We start from the raw sequence: 19597 nt of genomic DNA, 5'->3' as shown, positions 1-19597 counted from the left end.
CAATCATAAAGGTTACAAAATAAAAAGAAACAAAAGAACAATATTACATTATATATATTGATCACAAGCCATAAACATAAAATAACAAATCAAAATTGAATGACAAACTTAACTTTGAAATTAAAACAACAAAAACAAAAACAAAGCACCAGAGTAGCGAAACAAAATGAGCATTCTGGTGCCAGTGCAAAACAAAACAGAAACAGATCAACACTTAGCCTCCTCTGGCAGCTCTACATTACAAACAACTCAATGCAAATAATCTGTTTTACCCAACGAGGGCAAGGATCAAAACAGACACACAGACTTGTTCTTTTCATTCCAATTGTTTCGAAATGAGCACTTTTTTTTTTTGTAACTAGTAAGTTTTGTTTCTCTTTATACAAAAATAAATCTCTGAAGCAGCTGAGGTAAAGCAAAAAACATCAGACATGAATGATTGTGATGTAAAGATGACAGCAAAAGCTCCTCCTCCTCATAAGCCACATGCAGACTACAACTCAAACCATTCAAATACCAGACATACGTACAATAAATGAATGGCTTGGGTGAGTTTACTTCATGACTTTCTTTTTCGTTACTCTCCAAAAACATTACTCGGCACAATATAAGTACTATTCAAAAGCCTCAAAGAAGCCAAACATTTCCCACAGGACAAGAAGAAGCAAAGTGAAAAAAAATCAACATCCATCCTGAGTTAACAAACAGAAACTGCAGTGGAGAGTTCCATTTTCTCCTAGTATAAAATGAATTTTCAGCGAGTGCCATTTTGCAGCTATTTTAACTTATATTAGCTTCAAATGACAAAAGCTACAAATTCAGCTTGTCTCAGTCTCAAACTGTCTCCAACACAAACCAACATTTTATTTAGCTTTCTCTAATATAGTGTTTCAAGAATGTTTTTAAATATGAAGGCTTGAGTTCGAAACATCTATTCACTTTCAATGACTCAAGTAGCCCATATTTTGACTGAGTAAGCTTGAAAAAGAAAATAGGCCGATTTTACTAGATTAAAACAATTGAAGTATCATCCTGAAAACTCAGAACAGTTCAGTTTCACGGGAATTTCATCTTCAAGATCATTACGCACAGTACAGACCAATAGCATTAAAATCCATGTGTGATATAAAAAGGACTCCAGCTTCTAGCATAATATTTGGCAAACTGATCAAAGAAAGGAAACTAGTCATATGTTATATCTTAAAGCAAGACCAGAAGCAGATCTAAATATCGAAAATACTAACAGTACCCTGACCCATAAAATTCCAAAAAAAGTCTACAAAACAGTATCAAAACCAGAAAGAAATGGGATAAAATATGACTGTTGGGGAGTTATATCAAGAATACAAAGTTGAAAAGCAATCGAGAATCTTCTTCACTACAAAATTTTGCAGATACTGGGATGTGAACAAAGGGAAGGAAGACAGCAAAATCCTGAAGAACACAGAATGGCTTCCCAGAAAACACAATGCCCCATAGTTATGCCCATGCAAAGAATGCAAAAATCTCTTGGAACACAAAATCCTGATGTTGATCCCTTCTGACACTTCCTATCAATACACAGACAAGTTCTTTTGAAATTTCACTTATCAATGCCTTTAAAAGATTTTACAGAAGACAAAAATCTCAAAAGAAATCATCACCTTCTGCACTTAAAGATAAATCCAGTAAGAACAAACCTTGAACTACAGCACGGTATAGACCATGCACAGAAAACAGTATTTCAATTCCTCATATGCCCTCTTCACTCTCCCTAGCTTATTGAAAAGAATGCTAAAGACATGTTCAAATGTATACACAAGCAGTCAAGAAGAATCTCACATCATGATTGTCATAGTAACCTGCACATTCAAAATTACAGCCTCACCTCAGATCATTATTCTTTGGAAAAAATCAGAACAAGTAATTTTTTTTTTTAATAACTCAAACACCCCCCCCCCTCAAATATACACAGCATACTCATTCTCATTGCTTGGAAGATGCTTGAGAAATTTTTCTATTCTTGTAGAAGAGGCACAAACACTTAAAACGGAACTGTCTTAAAAGGATAATATAACGATTCCAATTCTATTCTTAAAATGTTGTCCAACTTCAAGTCATAACATTAGCCGCATCAGCTTATGCCAATATATAAAAACGGAAGGCAAATTACTTGATTTTATAGCAAATTTTTCCTGTTGGTAATTATGTGCTTTCATTGAGTAGCTTTTAACCCCCTCCCCCAAGGGGGTACCAACGCTCAGAGGAAGAACATTTTTTCCAGCACTGAGCCCCAAGAAGTTCAACCCCCCCCCCCCCCAAAGCAACCAAAATGCACTCCCTAATACACATATATTCATAAAACGACCATCTATCAACAGACGTCACTGAACACAACAAGGCTAATTATGACCTCAGAAACTGAATCACTTTCGTAAGTCCTTCCACCTGAACCAGTTGAGGAAAGAAACAACAGCAACAACAAACAAAAGAGACACTTTTATCACACAACAAAACGAAGTGACCTTACACGTGAAAGAATGACATCAAGTGATAGGAACAGAGAAAAAAAACAAAAACAATGAGAGGAAAATGGACATGAAGTAGTGCCCTAAGATTGATGGGGGATGGCGTGTGGGTGGGCGGGCGAGTGGGACGAGTCTCATGTGAATGTACTTATTTATATATATATATATGTGTGTGTGTGTGTGTGTGAGCGTGTGTGTGTGTCAATGCTTGTACATATGTGAGTGAAGAACGTCCTCCCCGATGACCGCCATGGCAGCGGCCACACACATGCGTGACGGGAGACGTCCCCAGCCTGGGCTATGAATTGGGCAGCAGCTCAAACTCATCACTAACAGCCACCATGGGAACATGCAGGTCGTCTATGGTGGGTGTATTCTTGTGATCGCACAGATCGCACTCCTTCATCTTCCACTCCCAGTCCAGCTTCTGCACCGCATACAGGGACTCAGCCTCGTGGTGGTGACGCAACACCAAGTCTTGCTGCAGACAAAAGTCAAGCGAGAAAAAAAGAAAGATTAACTATTTAAAAATCACACCAATACAACACCCACACGAAGTTGACACCTGCCCAACGTGTAGCATTCTCATCAATTCACTTATGCATAAAACCGGGCCAGTGCTGGAAATGAATGCTCCAGTGCACCAACAAGATGTCCCTATTATGACCCAGCCAGTCGGTTGAACTATTACTTCATTAGAACAAGTGCCAACAATACTATATCTACTTACTTCTGGAAAAAGTGTTCCATCTTTTCAAACACTGACCTATTACAGTAAGCCTCAACCAATAATAGCACACTGATAGCTCATTTGATATCATGCCAGACTGAGGAGTTTGACTTGAACCTGAAAACAGGCACTCTTGAATTTGGGTTGTTTCATAATTTTGCAAGGCATGCCCTAGTGAAGCTAAGGTACTCTTAAATTATCTTACAGTGTTTAGAAAAACAAAAAGCAACAAAAACCTGTCTGTTGTGCCATTAAGATCACATACTATCTTCCTTCATCACGAATAAAAATTATTCCAGAAATCCAGCTCTTTAAGAAAAATACTACATACTAGTAATGACTGCTGTTATGTGTGATAAAACAAAATGTTAGAAAAGCAGCAAGATTCAAGTTCTATTTGTTAATATCAGCTGCACTATATTTTAAGACACACAAAAAATGCCGATGATATTTGTAACCTGAAGGGTTAACCTTAGAGGCACGCACCGTTTCACCGAAAGTAACCCGCCCCAAATGCCTCGCCGCCATGGCCGATTGCTTGTAAATATGGGAGTTTGGCAGAAGGATATCAGCTGAGATATCAGAGACAAATAGGCTAAAACAGCACCTGGACATGGATTGCTGGTGCCTCTATAAATAAATTATTGATGATGGTCAGAGACGAATACCTGCTACTGAAAAATGAACTTTTTTTGTTTTGTTTTTGTATAGGTTTTACTGCGCTCGCAACTGCATAAGGTCATATGAGCGCCAGAAGATTAGAGGTGTTACAAGAGAGTAACAAACAAGAAGAAGGGGAGATAAAGATGATAAGACGTTTCATAGGAAAGAAGAAACAAACCACACCAGAGCACCCGCCAACCACCCACCAATAATGACCATCAAGGGATCAACAGATGACACAAGGCATATAAAACCATATATTTTCTCAAAGCTGATAGAATGAGCCATTCAAAACTGATAAGTGATCAAACAAATACAAAGCGCCAAACGCGATGAACTCAACAATTAGTACATTAGCACAGCAGAACAAGTGACAACACAAAGCATGTAGTCGTTCAGCTGAACCGTGCCACTTCATCGATCGATATCTGGGCCAAGAGACGAGCTAAAGATAACTTGATTGGTCGCTATCTATAATTTTGACCTAAAATTTACTACATCATTTTACATATATAAGGAATGCTGGAATTTTCCATTGAAAAGGTCAGAGTCTATGTCCTTTACAAAGGGCCCGCGCACTTTCCGGTCGAAGTAGGCTGGCCTTATATATAGGGCTTGTGCGCTTCCCGGGTAGCCTGGCTCCCGCCCTATATATAGGGCTTGCGCGTTTCCAGAGTAAAGATAGAAAAATTCCATCATCACTGAACACATGACACAGCATACATTTCTGTGTTCATTTCCATGTCTCAATAAAAGCTGAGAATTGCCACTGGGTTACAGTGCCACCCCAGGCATGTGACAGAAAACATCCACAGGAGTGTAGGAAGAAAAATGTGCAGGTGAAAATAAAAAGAAATAGTTTCCAATGGCACAGCCTAACATTCTGATAGGGAAGTAGAATGTAGCAAAAGTTACATACCTTGATTTTTGCATACTTGTCATCCACATCTTGTAACCAAGAGAGAAACTGACGGCCATTGTACCGTGATCGTACATTTTTGTCACGGTCCTCCACCTGACAATAAAACTGAGTGTCAAGAACAAGCCAATCAATGAGCACTACAATAACATTTCCAGGTTACCATAACCACACTGAATAACATTAAGACAATGTGGAAAGATAAATCAAATCAAGCAGAACTAGGACTGAGTTTATCACTGTAGACAACGAACGAGGAAACATAATAAGTTAAACAATAACGACCAAGGCAAGCATTAACTCTCTAGACCCTGAGTTATTTCCATCGTTTCCCGGAGTTTTTTCTAAGGTCACCTAAGCCAGGCGCAATATGTCTCACTATAACACCAAAAGCTTGCCTCTAACTTCTAAATGGCAGAAGCAAAGGCTTAGTTATTACTAATAAACTTGGTTCGGGAATAGTTCCGAAAAACAAGCAAAAACCAGCACTAAATGAAATAAATTGTAACTGGTATTGCAGCGTCCGATGGGGAACAGGGTCATTACCGGCGGATGCTGATGGGGTTAAAAAAGTTAGGCTAATGAACAAAGATATAAAAGCTATCGGCAAAAAGAATACCCGAGCATTATCAAAGGCTATATATGACTGAGATAAAAACAAACTAATCATATGACTGTGATAAAAACAAGCTAATCAGATAAACTGACTAAACACCAAGAAAACTCTTTTATATGACTATTAACAACAGACAAATAATGAAGACTGATTTATTCTTAAGACAAATCAAAGAATCAAGAATGCAAAAAAAAAAAGAAAAAAAAAAGACCATTCCATCTTGATGTCATTTACAAAACCCTTGACAGACTCTCAGCATCTGTAAAAAGGGTAGAGTGGGACAACAGATAAATCAAACAAAAAGTTGTTGTACATTTGGACTTTGCAAGTTAGCACCAAAATCTGCACTTTTTGCAAAGAACCGATCAATAACAACAGTAATTCTGAGAAAAAAAGTGAAAAGAGTAGACCAAGCCAGAGGGTCCATCTGTAACCTATGGACTATATTGACAATATTCAGAGAAAGAAACAATATCTAAGACAGCACTCATGGTACTGATGGGTTTTGCAATAACCAAAAGAGATAATCTTATTGTGCAACCTCTTTGCCGCATACCCTCACCTGCTCCAGTTCCTGCTGATTGTAGATCTCCTCCTCTCGCAGAATTGTGCACACGCTGAAAGGCAGCGTCTGATTGGCCATAGCACGAGCAGCCCGTCCATGTTCCCGCAAGATTTCTTGCTCTATCGACAGCATCAGTTTTTCCTGAAACAGAAAAGCAATGACCAAATAAAGCACAGGGAACAAGAACGGCCTGTCCCAGCATTCGTTTTAAAATAAGAATACCGAACAAAAAATGTGGAGCTGAAAATTAAATGCCCTTTCAATAAATCTTTTTGTAATATCGCTATACCACATTAGGAAATATTAAGTCAAACACATGAGATGAGTATGTATGTGTCCGTGTAAGTGTGTATGTGGTGGGGTGCCAGAAAACTGAAAGGAGACTACAAATACAACAATCGGACAACACAAATATTAAACAGCTTGGCAAATCTAGTTGTATGTCTTCCTATCTAAAGGCAATCAAAGGAACAGCATCTAACAGAAGTTTTCAACTGAAAGTATTTCTAGAAAGCTGGGCACTTAGACAACGAAGGGATTGTACAAAGTCACTTATATGACTTCTAAATTCTTTCAATACACATTAGACAGGGTGACTGCCAGACCGGCTTCTCAATTTTCCAGGGGTGTCATCCACTTTCCAGGATCATGTTTCATAACAATGACAGCTTCATTTAAATGTAAACATATGTAATAATTATACATATTTATAAACATACACACATACACAAGTATGTAGCCTACATTATATCCAGTCAACAAAATGTCTGTGGCACAGGAGTCTTGTGCGACTTTTAGGTATTTCAGTCTGGTTTTACTTATCTATACTTCTCCCTCATCATTTTATATATTATACACAAACTATTATAAAAATGACCTTGCTTTGAGACAGAATACCGACTGTCAAGAACGAGTCTCGGTGTCATGATTCATATTACATAAACATGAAAGCCAAAAATTATTGCCCAAACTCAAACAAGAGTAAAAACTTGAATGGCTCAAGTAGTCCAATTCAGTGTGAGAGTTGTAAGAACTGAGAGAGGGCAAGATGCAGCGACACTGAAAATCTGTAAATCTTGAACAGAAAGCTAAATTATCGTTATAATTTACAATCAACAATCCAATGAAACGCAAACACATTAGTTCAATAACAAGGCTTACAAGGTATGACGGATCCCCATTCAATACACGACCTACACCAAAGCGCGCTTCGCAGAGAGCTCTTAATCAAAATTCTAAAATCTGGTGTTGCCTTCTGACCCCCCCCCCCCCACATCGAGAGTATCTTTAAAAAAAAATCAATAACCCCCCCCCCGTCCTATACTTCACAACGCTCACGACTTAAAATGAACTTTGGCGACCCCAACAACTCAACCGCCAGTACTCACATGATTCCGTATCATGGGGCGTGAACGCACGAAAGCTCACTTATCGGTCATGATAACGAGCCCGACAAGCTCAAAAATCGGTAGACGCTTTTCTTTTCTTCACAAGTGACATAACAGTGACAACTATTGATTTATTTTTATGCCGACACAGCGTTTACAGTGCACAACCTTCATGTCACAAATGTTGCGCTATCAGACTATCACCGGCAAAGTTCTGGGCGGTAACGAAAGCAGATCTCAATCTTCCCGATTGAGTCTAGGTGTCACATACACTTCTGTCTGCTGCCACAGCCGCCTGTTCGCGTGAAAGGTACACTCGGACCGGGAAAAGCTGAACGAATATCACAATTGCGACCAGCAGAACTGAATTTACTGACAGTATCAGATTTAGTTTTTGAAATAGTCAAGCATTTTATGTATTACAATGGGTCTTCCCGCCTTTTTCCCTGGGCAACTTACAGATTTCCCCAAAATTCCAGCCTCTCAGCGATTTTTATAAAATCCCCCCCCCCGATGGCAGTCATCCTGATTAGATAATATGACTCCAAGGAGTTTTTCCCGCTCCAAAAGGAGTACTGATGCAACCCCCAACACTCACATACCTAGCACTAGATAACCTGATTAGACAAAGTATTTGTCCTTTCTAAGGTGATGAATTTAGTTTACTGACATAACAACAAACAGAAAAGAAACATTCATATCTCAAAATGAACAGGAGAAATATGCACCTTATCATGGTCAAGTGGCTGACCCTAGGCTGTTTCCGATTCTAAAACCTAAACTTTTCTCGCTGGTAATAAAGAAGCACACTACCAGACACAAAATCAAATATAGCACTGATACAGACCCTTTCAATAACATGTTGCAACCTCAAACGATAGCGTTCTTTTTCCTGCTGAATGAAGAATTCTCGCATTGGCTCTGCAACAAGGTTTGGAGGAGGAAGCTGAAAAAAAAGAAATTTCAGAGAAAATAAAATTTGGTTGGCAGCTGTCTGATTAGTTGCAGAGTAAAAAAAAAAAAGCCAAGCTCAGAGCAGCAAGAATCCAAATTCTGCAAAATCTTAGAGCCTGCGTTCAAGACAACTTCTTGTTTCTTGGAAAACCAGGAACCACCAAAGGATGACTTATTTTGCAAAATCACTGAGCAAAGTGAACATTGGGTGTGTTATAAATGTCAAATATAATTAAAATCATTTAGGTGGTGGTCTCCTTTCACCCTGGCTGTTTGGGAAACATTTTACAAATATAAGGAGGCATTTGAATACAATATACCTTCCTCATGTTGGAACTGAACTCGTATCATTTAATGGGAAAGAGAAGAGTTTAACCATTATGATAAATGTTCAAGAACTGTCTTTCTTCAGTATTCATTAAAAAAAATAAATGCATTTATGTTAATTAAAACATACTTGCTCATTTTTTGTTCAAACAATCAACGTACATACATAGTGTGCATGGACTGATAAGAATAATTATTTTGCATAAAAAGAGCGAGCTCTATATTTGCAACATATTATACAGAGGCAGAGATTGTTTCGCGGCGGATGCAACAGCATAAGGTCATATGAGCGAGTGCGCGGGACACATTAAATATTTTCAGTTGGTAGGAAATTTTGAATTTTGCCAGGGTGGCGGCCGAAGCCTACTCTTATCAATTTTAGACGACTAAGGGAAATTTAATGAGCGAAACTTTCACATGGGACCTCCGAGATTTTGCGCCCTTGTCCGAGAAGGCTAGTTGTAGATCTTTCCTACCAGAGGATCAGGGGTGTGGCTGAAAGATAGCAGTAAGGAGCTAAGAAGTAGCAGCAGAATGGCTGCAGAAAGAGTCAGGAGCCCAGAAAAGGGGCAAAGGAGGTGAGGGGGTGGGGTAGAAGGTGGAGACCAAAGCAGATGATAGAACATTGGTAGAGAGCAGGAAAGGAGACAATTTTCGAGAAGAAAATATTACGTCACTACCTAGATTTGAACCCAGGACCTTTGAAAGAGAGGCGAACACCTGAACCTCTAAGCCATGAGAGCCCCCAAGCAGAGACTTCAAGAAGAAGGTTCTCATACAAAAAGAGCCTTACCATGGGAACAGACAAAGTGCTGGTCACATTGCCCTGGAGAACGTAAGTGCAATTCACCATCAAAAAGTCCTTGAAGCCCACAGGTGGCTTTGGGGCAACATTGCACATTGTACGATGACGAGATGCAATCTGTAGAGAAAGTCAGGTGATTAAAAAAAAAAATTGGACAGGTTTGTTAGTCCAATTTTTGTTTTGAACATTTAAAATGAAATAATAAATAGCATTTGTATACTGCAAATTCCAACTCAACAGTAAGATCCATGTGTTTTAAAATCTACTTTATTTACCCAGCAGACCTGATAGCATTCTGAAATAAGCTCAACTTCCTGGGATGCATACAATGCAGTGCATGCTGCATTTTTACTGGGACTAAAACTAGCAATGCCAATGAAAATTTAAATTTTCACTTTAGCCCTTTTTTATTTGGTACCTAAAAAAGAATTTTCAATTCTAAGAATTATGCTTCTTGAATTTTAAGAATCGGTTCATAAATAAAAAAGTTATGGGGTTGTAAAGGTCGGCAAAATATGGATGACCCACATATAGGAAAATACTCCTAAAAAGTGGACCACGCAGTAGCAGATTCTGTAAGAAAATCGACGATATCTCTGTAACTAATCGGAGTGTTAGAGAGAAACTTGGCTACCCGATGTGTTTTTGGGTGTAGAAATCATTTCTGCAGTCAGATTTACTACCCATTTCGTAGTTATTTTGTTATAATTAAAATTATGGTGTACATATTACGATTTTGCGAAAAAGGGGTGTCGGGATGAGCCCATTTTATTTATAGCATCGTATCACAACATGGGATCTTTAAGAATATATGTCGGCAGCGTGACTAAATAATTGCAAAGCTTTTTATGATGACTTTAGACCATGCCAACCGTAAAAGATAAGTTAATTCAATCTAGCATGCCGTACAATTAAAAATTCTTTTTCCCCGCTGAGACGCGAACACCCCGAGACGAGATAACCTCGCCTCGGAATACCCCCATTGCGATGCTACAGGGGAATAGAGAGAAAAACAACCGGATGCGCGCGCCCGCCATTGCCCTATTTCAAGTGACCAATGAACGGGCCCGGAATAGTGATGCGGGGATTTGTAGGTCACATACATTTGCCGCGAGAGCGAGGGGAAAATGGCCAGTCTCCGTGCGAAGCCGCTTTGGATAGGGGGGTAGTCGTGCATTTATGATCGGGTCTAAACAACTACTTGACACAGAACGTTCAAATTTGAGCACACTATAGAGGATAGATAGATCTATTACCATCTCGGCGTTGAAATTCAAACTCCTTATAGTTTTCAGTGTACACGATACGAAAGTGTTCCCGACACCAAAAGTATAGGTTAATTTATGTGTACAAACTTCAACGTCCACATTTCATTAGTTTGCCCTATTTTCTGATTGGTTGCCGAGTTTCATTCGGATTGGTTCGGAAATAGAGCAGACTGAGGTTGACAAAGTTAGTCACCTACGCTTCGGCCGGGTCCGCAAAATCGCCCGCAAACGGGGACCAAATTTCCGCCGTGCGGGAAAGCCCGATTGGCGTTGCTTAGCAATGACCACGAAAATCCTTTTTTTGCCAGAAAGTGTTTGCAAATAGGTGTATTTTGTAGCTTTATTTTCACAGAGCATGGAACTTTTTGAATTTTTGAAATCAATCAATAAATAAAAAAGTTACGGATTTTTTAATCAATTAATTTCTGGTACACTTTAATGAAAAAACCCCAAAATATCATATGGGACGTTCTTTGGTGAGTCTTGAGACAATATTCATCATAACTCGCTCATTTCTGGGAGTATTTAAAAGAAACTTGGCAAGCCAGTACATTTTCTAGTGCAGAATCTAGTCCTGCTTTCAGATTTTTCATAGCTATCCTACTTTTTGAGTTATGAAGACGTTTATAGGTAAAAATGTGGCCGTTTTCGGTGCGTTTTGAGACAATATTTGTCATAGATCGCCTATTTCTTGGAATATGTAAATGAAACTTGGCAGTCTAGTACATTTTTTAATGCAGAATCGAGTCATGCAGTCATATTTTTAATATCTGTCATACTTTTTGAGTTGTAAAGACATTGACAGGTAAAAAAGTGGCGTTCTTTATAGATTTACAAAGTTTATCTGTCATATGTTCTCCCAAAGTCATGATTTTTGAATGAAACTTGGCAACATAAAAGGAACCTCCTTGCCAAGCAATGCTCTGGATCAATTTGTCACAAAAATGTAAGTAGAGAGCTACTAATAAATCCAGTTCTGTACTATTAATAACATGCATACTTTGTTATAGAAAATAAGATCGTCTCTGTGTATATCCATTGTTGGACAGCGTCCTATTGTGTGGTAGATTAAGATGCGTTCAGATAATATAGTTTACAAGTCATGGGAATATTTCGCATGTGTAGGCTACAACTCATACAATAAATGTAACATATTTACACCCCCCCCCCCTTCTCTCTCTCTCTCACGCGCGTGCACTCACGCACGCACGCGCACTCACACATGAACGATAACAATGTATAAACGGGACTATCTTCCCAGACTGGACTAAATAAGTACCATACTCTTTAATAATAATCTTAATGCCTCACTTTTCCAAACAGAGCACACAGGACGAGTCCAAGTGTGTGCTTTCCCACGAGGGAGGAATACGCTTTCATAACGCAAACACAATGCCATACACCACTTCTCAAGATGTTTGCTTTTCTGTTTCTATTCTTCTGTCATGCAATCAAGCAAATAAAAATGACTACATCTATTGCATTGTGACTAAAATGCAACAAAAACGCAAGTTATCAAGGCCCCCGTTTAGTTTTCAAGTATCCTTCCCCCCCTTTCCGGTTCACATAAGCTGGACCTCGTTTGTAGAGCCCGAGGCGACCGATGGCTGATGACGTCACTCAGTGGAAATTTCCCAGCCGCAGGTCGTTCACCCAGCACACGCAAATGGCAATGTCGCTTTTTTCCTTAGTTACTCCCACATTTTTAAAGATTACGCGAAAACCGCTAAACACAGAAGCTTGAATTTTAAGGGAATAAAGAAAAATGGTGTAAAACGTATCAGTCAGTTTGACAAATCACAGCTCCGAAAAATCTTCAAAGCGCACCACATCAACCACTTTCGCAAACGTTTTCGACTGCTTCTAGGATGGGTACAATGTTGTCAAACTGCATACTACGAGATTGACCTCTTTTCTGATTGGCTGCCAAGTTTCATTCATATCCATTCATGAGAAGCGGCGTGAGAGCGAGTTGAAGACAACAACCTTTGCGTTAGTGCGTCCCACGAAACACCCACGCTGCGGGGGCCAAAAATCGGCAGAACAAAACGCGCTCGGTGGGCATTGCTACATTGCTACTAAAACATTAACATAATTGCAAGACTTTTCACTGTTTAATGTCGGGTACCCATTCACATCTGGGTGAAGTGAGGAAATTCATGTAAAAAAATGGCTTTCAAACAAAGTTTGGAAGGGTGCAAATTTGAGGAGTGGAAAACCCCCCCACGAAAAATGCCAAAACTACCTTAACCCTTAAACCATATACCGCTGATAACCGCTAGTCACTTTAATTCCCAGTGCTAGAAACAGGGGATGTAACTCCAGATGACTCTCGTTGAGAGCAGAAAGTACCGATAATGTCATGAGAGCAGTTCTACACTGAGAGTTAGAAAAGTTTGCGAGTTTTTAAGAAAAATTAGTTCGATGATGATTTTGACAATAGTGGTGGTAGTGGCAGGGGATCACCACTAGAGCTACCAGAGGCTAGATCTACGGCTGGGTCTAATGATGCTTTGACTGAAGTGGTCAAGGGATCATACAAAAGACTTAACTCAAAGAGTTGGTCCTAAAAACCAGAGTTTTAACCTTTCCCCCTTTTTCCCAAACTGCATTCATAAATAACATTTTCAAACTTCAGTAAAATCTAACTACAATTAAAGACACAGTAAATAAAACAATGAACCAACCTAATTTTTTCTAGTATCTCAATTTTAATTCAGGATTGTAGGGATGTATGAAAAAAAAAAAAGAATTCAGGGTTTTAAGGGTTAATAATAATCACAGAATGTAAATTTGGTATCAAATTAAAGAGGAAAGAAAACTGTATTTGGTGGTAATAAGGAGGCTAGCTTCTCTGCTCATTTTGGACAATCTAACCATATCTATAATACACAGTCGTACACAACTTATGGGAAAAACTAAACTATACGAAATAAAGCACAAAAGAATTGATTGAGGAAGGAATTCAAAAGATTCCGCTTCCATACTTTACCTGTCGCCTCATGTTGAGGTAGGTCTCATAGGGATTGGGAGGTTTCTCAAGCGGCTGGTTCATCTTTGCAGCGGCAGCAGTCGCTACTGTGACTTGTAGTGTCTGCTGCTCTGTTTTGTTCCTCAGCTTTCTCTTCCTGGGTGGGAAACTGGAGTCATCCGCTCCACTATCTTCTCCCTTTTGAGATCTGGTAGTGCTTGAATTATCACCTTCCTCTTTTGGATCTGAACCTCCTGTTATTGTACGGTTCATTAAGATTAAAAGATGAAGGTCAGTTAGTTCTTTGATAAAATTTGAAATACAAAAGTTCTGTTTCTTAAAAATAGAAAACTAAAATTAACTCATTTTTCACTCACGTTCAATCAAAGCTTCCAAGTGACAAACATTATAATACTGATTTTTTTAAAAAAGGGAGCGAAAAAGCAATAGTGGACCAGAAATAATAGCCACGAGGGATACAAACAGGATCTGTACTCCTTTTACTAGAGGTTTTACGGCGCTCGCAACTGCATAAGGTTATATGAGCGCCAGAAGTTTAGAGGTGTTACAAGAAAGTAACAAACATAAAAAAGAAGAAGGGGAGATAAGGACGATAGATGTTTGATAGGAAGGAAGAAGCAAACGACACCAGAGCACCCGCCAGCCACCCACTGTTCTCCTGAGTTTCCTAGGGTCGACTATTATGTTTACATCACTGCATGCAGAGGCATGTGTTTTTATCACAGAAAGGTAAAGGAAGTGAATTAATTCCTACCCCCCCAAAACAAAACAAAATCAAACTGTTTACAACAACAACCACCAAGAGCATAGAAGCTGGTCAGCTCACCAGAGCATTTAAATTTAAACAACATATAAGGACAAAGCATAATAAAGTAAGGCTAATAATTTCGTTTTAGGAAGCAAATACCCAGAGAAAGTTTATAGGACAAAGACAATAAAAAGGAAAGTCAGGAGTGTGGCTGGAAAGAGACACCAAAGAAATATATACCAACAGTTAAAAACCCGTGGTTCAGTTGAATTGTTGACTGCCAGTCAGTTTGGCTACATTTCATCGGAAAAGAAAATGACAAGATAAAACTATGAAAAGATGTAAAAGGAGTAGACCAAACCTGAGAGCCTATCATCAGTTACAGTAATAGTAAAAACACTTTATAAAGAGTTCCCTGCTCATGAAAAAAATTTTAAATTCTGACATTCTTTTGAATTTTGTAACCGTATCAAGATGAATTTTTAAAAAAGAAGATATAACAGACAGTGGAAAAAAAGAAAAAAGAAAATGCAAAATAGGAAATAATAATGGGAGCTAGGAATACTAAATCATACCAAAGATAGTACATCATAACAAGATGGGCCACTTCTCTCTTTGAGCCAATTAAAAAAGTGTCCTCAAAATTTGGTGGCGCCCTCTTCACGAACAGAGTTACCCTACTTGAGTTTTAAAAAATCAAAGTGAAACTAACAAGTTTTGGGATAAATTCCGGAAGAACGCTTTTTTAAAATGGTTACGCTGACAAAAAACCTCTTCCGGAAGAAAGGGTGATGATTTTCTTTGCTTAATTTGACTTTAGAATGAAAGGCGAGAGGTCATTAAAATAAAAAACCCATAAAACTCCGCACTGAACGTACCCGAACTGCTGATGAACAGCAGTCGATCTGCGCACGCAAGGAGGTGCTATTCCTATTCTTCTTCTGGAAAAACGAAAGAGAGCTTCAAAACAGACTGCAGCGCCATCTGAAGCAAAGAGCATACTTCCTGCGGACACTTTTTGGCTGAGTGGTCCATCTTGTTATTTACTATCATTGATCATACTGACAGGTCAGCATCGTGACCACAAAAAAGTCTCAGGCATGAAGAAAATTTCCTGTGATAGGTCATTTTCAATCAGGCACCTAGATTGATTTTCCGGCCTTTTCTAGTTTTTTTTCTTTTTCTTTCTTTTCATTCATTTTCAGCGTTTTCTCTACCAGGAAAGCTTTAAATAATATTTCTGGCCTTTTTCAGTTCTCCTGGTTGAGAAGGAACTTTGTTTTTACCAATTGTTCTATTATTTTTTTTTCCAACTTCAGAAACATTAAAAATACAATTCTTCACGTCCATTTGGCTCAAAAATGTGACGATTTCCCAAAGCATCAACGAAACTTTAACCAACGCCACAAAACTCACCATTTTTCTCTGACCCTTTGCCCTGCTGTTGGGCTTGCTGAGCTTGTTGCATCATAGCTGTGTGAGACCTCAATGTCCTGGTCGGTCGCTTCTCTTTCCCCTCCTCCCCAACCTGTCCATCGCTCTGGTCTGCACGGCCGTCGCTCTCCCTTGAGCAAGACTCCTCAGTGTCCAGATTCCGTACCAAGCCACTCGTTGGGTCAAACGGCTTCCCTTCTTTGTCTGTGGTCGGTCCCCCAGCCCCTGATCCCGCCCGTGAAGATGGCCGAGGTTGAGGGGATGACGTGAAACGAGAAGTTAAAGCGTCCAGTTCATGACCTGGGACTGAAGTGCTGGAAATATTCCTCAATGCTTCCTCCCCACCCTCCCAATTGTCTCCACCTTCTCTTGTGGGATTCAGGACGTACGGGAGTGCCGCCTTCGCCTGAGGTTTAGAATCATCAGCCATCTGAGCACCGCCCTTGGTGGGCATAATGATTTTCAACGGAGGAACTTTTGGCGTGGACGGCCTGCTGTCCTGCTCTGAGGGAGCAGGGTTCGAGTCTTCAGGGTCCACTTGTAAAGGAGAATCACAGCTAGAGGTGTCCGACTTATTATTGGAGGAGCTGAGCTCTTCCACACGTGGGATGACGGGGCGTGCGGTGGGGTCCAATCGAGGCAGCTGGTGACTCGATGGGACCGGGTTCGCATCCCCAACTGATGTCAGGGGCTGAGAGGAGCCCACAGGAGTAGCAGCAGAGCCAGGAGTGCTACCTCCTGACGCAGCCACTGCGCGATCACTGAGACCCGTAACAATACTCCCCCCACCTTTGTTTCCTCCCCTCCCAGCGAACATCTGAAATGGGAGGGAGGAGGAGGAGGAAGAGGAAGAGGAGGTTAAATTTCTACTGTCTGGAGCGGGGTGGGCTGTTGGGGGCTGGCTGGGGTGTTGTGATGAACTGGAGGAAGAGTTGGGACCCGAGGTTGTGCTGTTCAAGTGATGGTGAGGGTGTTGATGATAAGGGAGAGGGTTGAGCTGATGATGAGACGGTAAACTTGAGGCTATCACTGATGACGAGGATATCGTGGACGAGGACAAGGTAACAGACGTTGACGATGACGAAACAAATGAAAATTGACATGAGGTGGATCCACTGTTTGTAACATGGTGAGATGAGGAGGAAATTGAAGTTGATGACGGGGCAAATGTAGAGGAAACCCCAGATTTTTCAGACCCGAGGCTTGAGCTTGGAGAAGTGTGTTGCAGATTGAGGGGCTTCTGTCCTTGTCGGACGTGGTGATAGTAACTCACAGTCTGACCCGGAATGTGCTGCTGCTGATGTTGTTGCTGCTGTTGTTGCTGTTGCTGGGAATGAGGATGATTAAAAGGCTGGTATGGATGAGATTTTTGCTGCAATGACGACAACGAAGACGATGAAGATGACAAAGAGGATGGGAGTGACGATGACAACAGTGGCAGCGCTGATGACTGTTGTTTGTTGATATCGTTCGAGGTAACTGAGCTTGAGCAGGAAGTGTTGCTGAAAGTGTTTGAGGTCTTGGTGTTGTGCCCACTCGAGTTGACAGCAGCCGGGAACACCTCCATGTGGTCCTCGTCATTATCTGTGCTCCCAACGCCCTCCATACCCTGAGGGGTAAACGGCTCTGTCGCAATCCTTTCCAGTGAGTGGGAGTGGTTGGGGGGTGGTGGCACTGACGCAGAACCAGAACCACCGGGGGGCACTGTAGAATCGGGGCATCCGTCTGCCTCTGCAACCACAGAGGCACCACCCCCACGGTTTTGCCTCATCCCAGAGCCGGGCTGGACAATTCGGGACCAGCTGTCCTCATTTCTTTGGCGTGAAGGAGCAGAGGCCAACCCTACCGTGGGCTGGCGGTCAAATGAGGAGGAGGATGATCGAGCATTGCCACCTACAATGTCGCCCTCTGAGGTCACCTCACTTCCGGAATCCACAGTGAGGACATTCCACTCAGAAACCCGCTGTTGTTCGTCTGTGGTTGATGAGGACGAAGACGACGATTTCTTTTGTTGAAACTTGAGAAAGAGACGAGGTGAGGGAGAAGGATTGACCTTCTCAGGGGATGGGGGCACAGACTGACGGCGTCCTGCAGTTCCTGCTGATCCAGGTATGGCCACCGACGACGAGATGGAAGAGGATGCCCCAGCTGATCCAGCTAAGTCTGTTTTTCCTGAGTTACTGTGAGACTTGAAGTCTGCAGACATTTAAAACAAAAAATGTACCTTTTATTATACAAATTACTTGTTCAGGGACAGATACATTTCTATATAAGAAAACAAAAAAATTGGACCCTAGTTTTAATAGAAGAACAAATGCTGATCTACGTGTCACTAAAAAGCAACATGGAAAAGCGTAATAATAAAACCATAAATCCACATGTACATTTCAAAGAAACTAACCTGACTTTGTAGCTAACACTATGGAGGGTCTTGTCCCAAAAATGAGTTATAAGGGAACACAATATACAATGTACAGCATTTTATAAAAGCGAAACTGTAGCTCGCTTGACCGTTTGTAGAGGAGTTTCTGTGTCCCAAGCACACATTTTAACACCATGAGAAACTGTATGGACTAGGAAGATAAATATTTTATTGTATATAGAACTTGAACAGGCAGTGACTGGTCAATCAACAGCGTAGGAATAATTGTGTTGTCCCTGGGAATGTTTCATGTCACATGGTGCGAGGACAACTAAATCTACGAAAGAATAAAGATAAACATCTCAAGCATTATTTCTCAAAATCATACACATACCAAAAGAAACAAAACAAAATTTAAGAAATTTAGAGACCACAGACACCCCTGTCTACAGTCCTGCCTGTTCATTGACCTCCTATTACACTGGCAATAGTCTAACTGGAATCTACACCAAAAATGCCATAAGTAAGCCAAGTTTCAAATTGATTGATTGAGAAATAAAGAAGTTACGAAAAAAAAGACATGCAATATTTCCAATTTTACAGTCCGTTTCTCTAAAATATTTTTCTATATAACACTACAAACTGAATCCCGACAATCAAACTTACACAACATTTTTATTTATTGATGGATTTTGATGATTCAAGAGCTGTTCTTATCATTACAATCTCTATAACCCTGTGTTGTTTATTTGCTCCCAAGGCAGTTTAAAAATTTCAGTTTGGCATTGCTATATTTTAATATACCCCCTTTGGGAATGGCCTACAGACAACTTTAGTCAGCAGCACTGCCCTGGTGGGAGAGCCTTACGGTGTCACACTGTTTTATGAAGAGAGTTTAAGTACAGATTCCCGTAAAAATATGAAAGATTAGAAGCATTGTTTACAGATGGAGTTGATAATGATTAGGGAGTAAGAACGGAACTACCAGAAAGTACTAATTTCCGTAAAAATATGGAAGATTGGAAGCACTGTATAATGTGTCTGCTAGGAAGTTTTAAAGAAGAAAATGCTTACCATCATCAATATTTCTTTCCTCTTCCTTGTTAGACAGAATGCTATCCGTGCTAGAAGCTTCACTATGACTATCACTGTCACTGCTATAATTTGCTGAATTCCCTCGTAAAATGGCCTCAATCTCGCTGGTGGCCACATTGATAGAAGTTTTTCCTTGCAGATTTGCCTGTAGAGGATTGGCTCCATGCCGTAGAAGTAGCTGTACCAACTGCAAGAAAATAGGGAATGGAGTGACAAAGCAATTC

At 40.3% G+C, this 19597-nt stretch overlaps 1 protein-coding gene across 1 annotated transcript in view; it reads right to left on the bottom strand.

The window, feature by feature from the left end:
- Positions 1–1930: 1930 nt before the first annotated feature.
- Positions 1931–19597, bottom strand: part of LOC101862370 (ankyrin repeat domain-containing protein 11) — a 35670-nt gene continuing 18003 nt past the window's right edge. Inside the window, exons 7-14 of the mRNA XM_005105901.3 lie at positions 19353–19560; positions 15899–18112; positions 13735–13967; positions 9463–9591; positions 8236–8334; positions 5998–6141; positions 4820–4915; positions 1931–2988 (exon numbers count right to left, since the gene is read on the bottom strand). Coding sequence (XP_005105958.1) covers positions 2806–2988; positions 4820–4915; positions 5998–6141; positions 8236–8334; positions 9463–9591; positions 13735–13967; positions 15899–18112; positions 19353–19560 — 3306 coding nt within the window. The 3' untranslated portion in view covers positions 1931–2805. The remainder of the gene's footprint in view (positions 2989–4819; positions 4916–5997; positions 6142–8235; positions 8335–9462; positions 9592–13734; positions 13968–15898; positions 18113–19352; positions 19561–19597) is intronic.

Source organism: Aplysia californica, unplaced genomic scaffold (genome assembly GCF_000002075.1).
Source record: "Aplysia californica isolate F4 #8 unplaced genomic scaffold, AplCal3.0 scaffold00500, whole genome shotgun sequence".
Classification (NCBI taxonomy): Eukaryota; Metazoa; Mollusca; class Gastropoda; order Aplysiida; family Aplysiidae; genus Aplysia; species Aplysia californica.
Note: the sequence above shows the minus strand (reverse complement) of the source record. Positions and strands in the feature narration are given on the sequence as shown.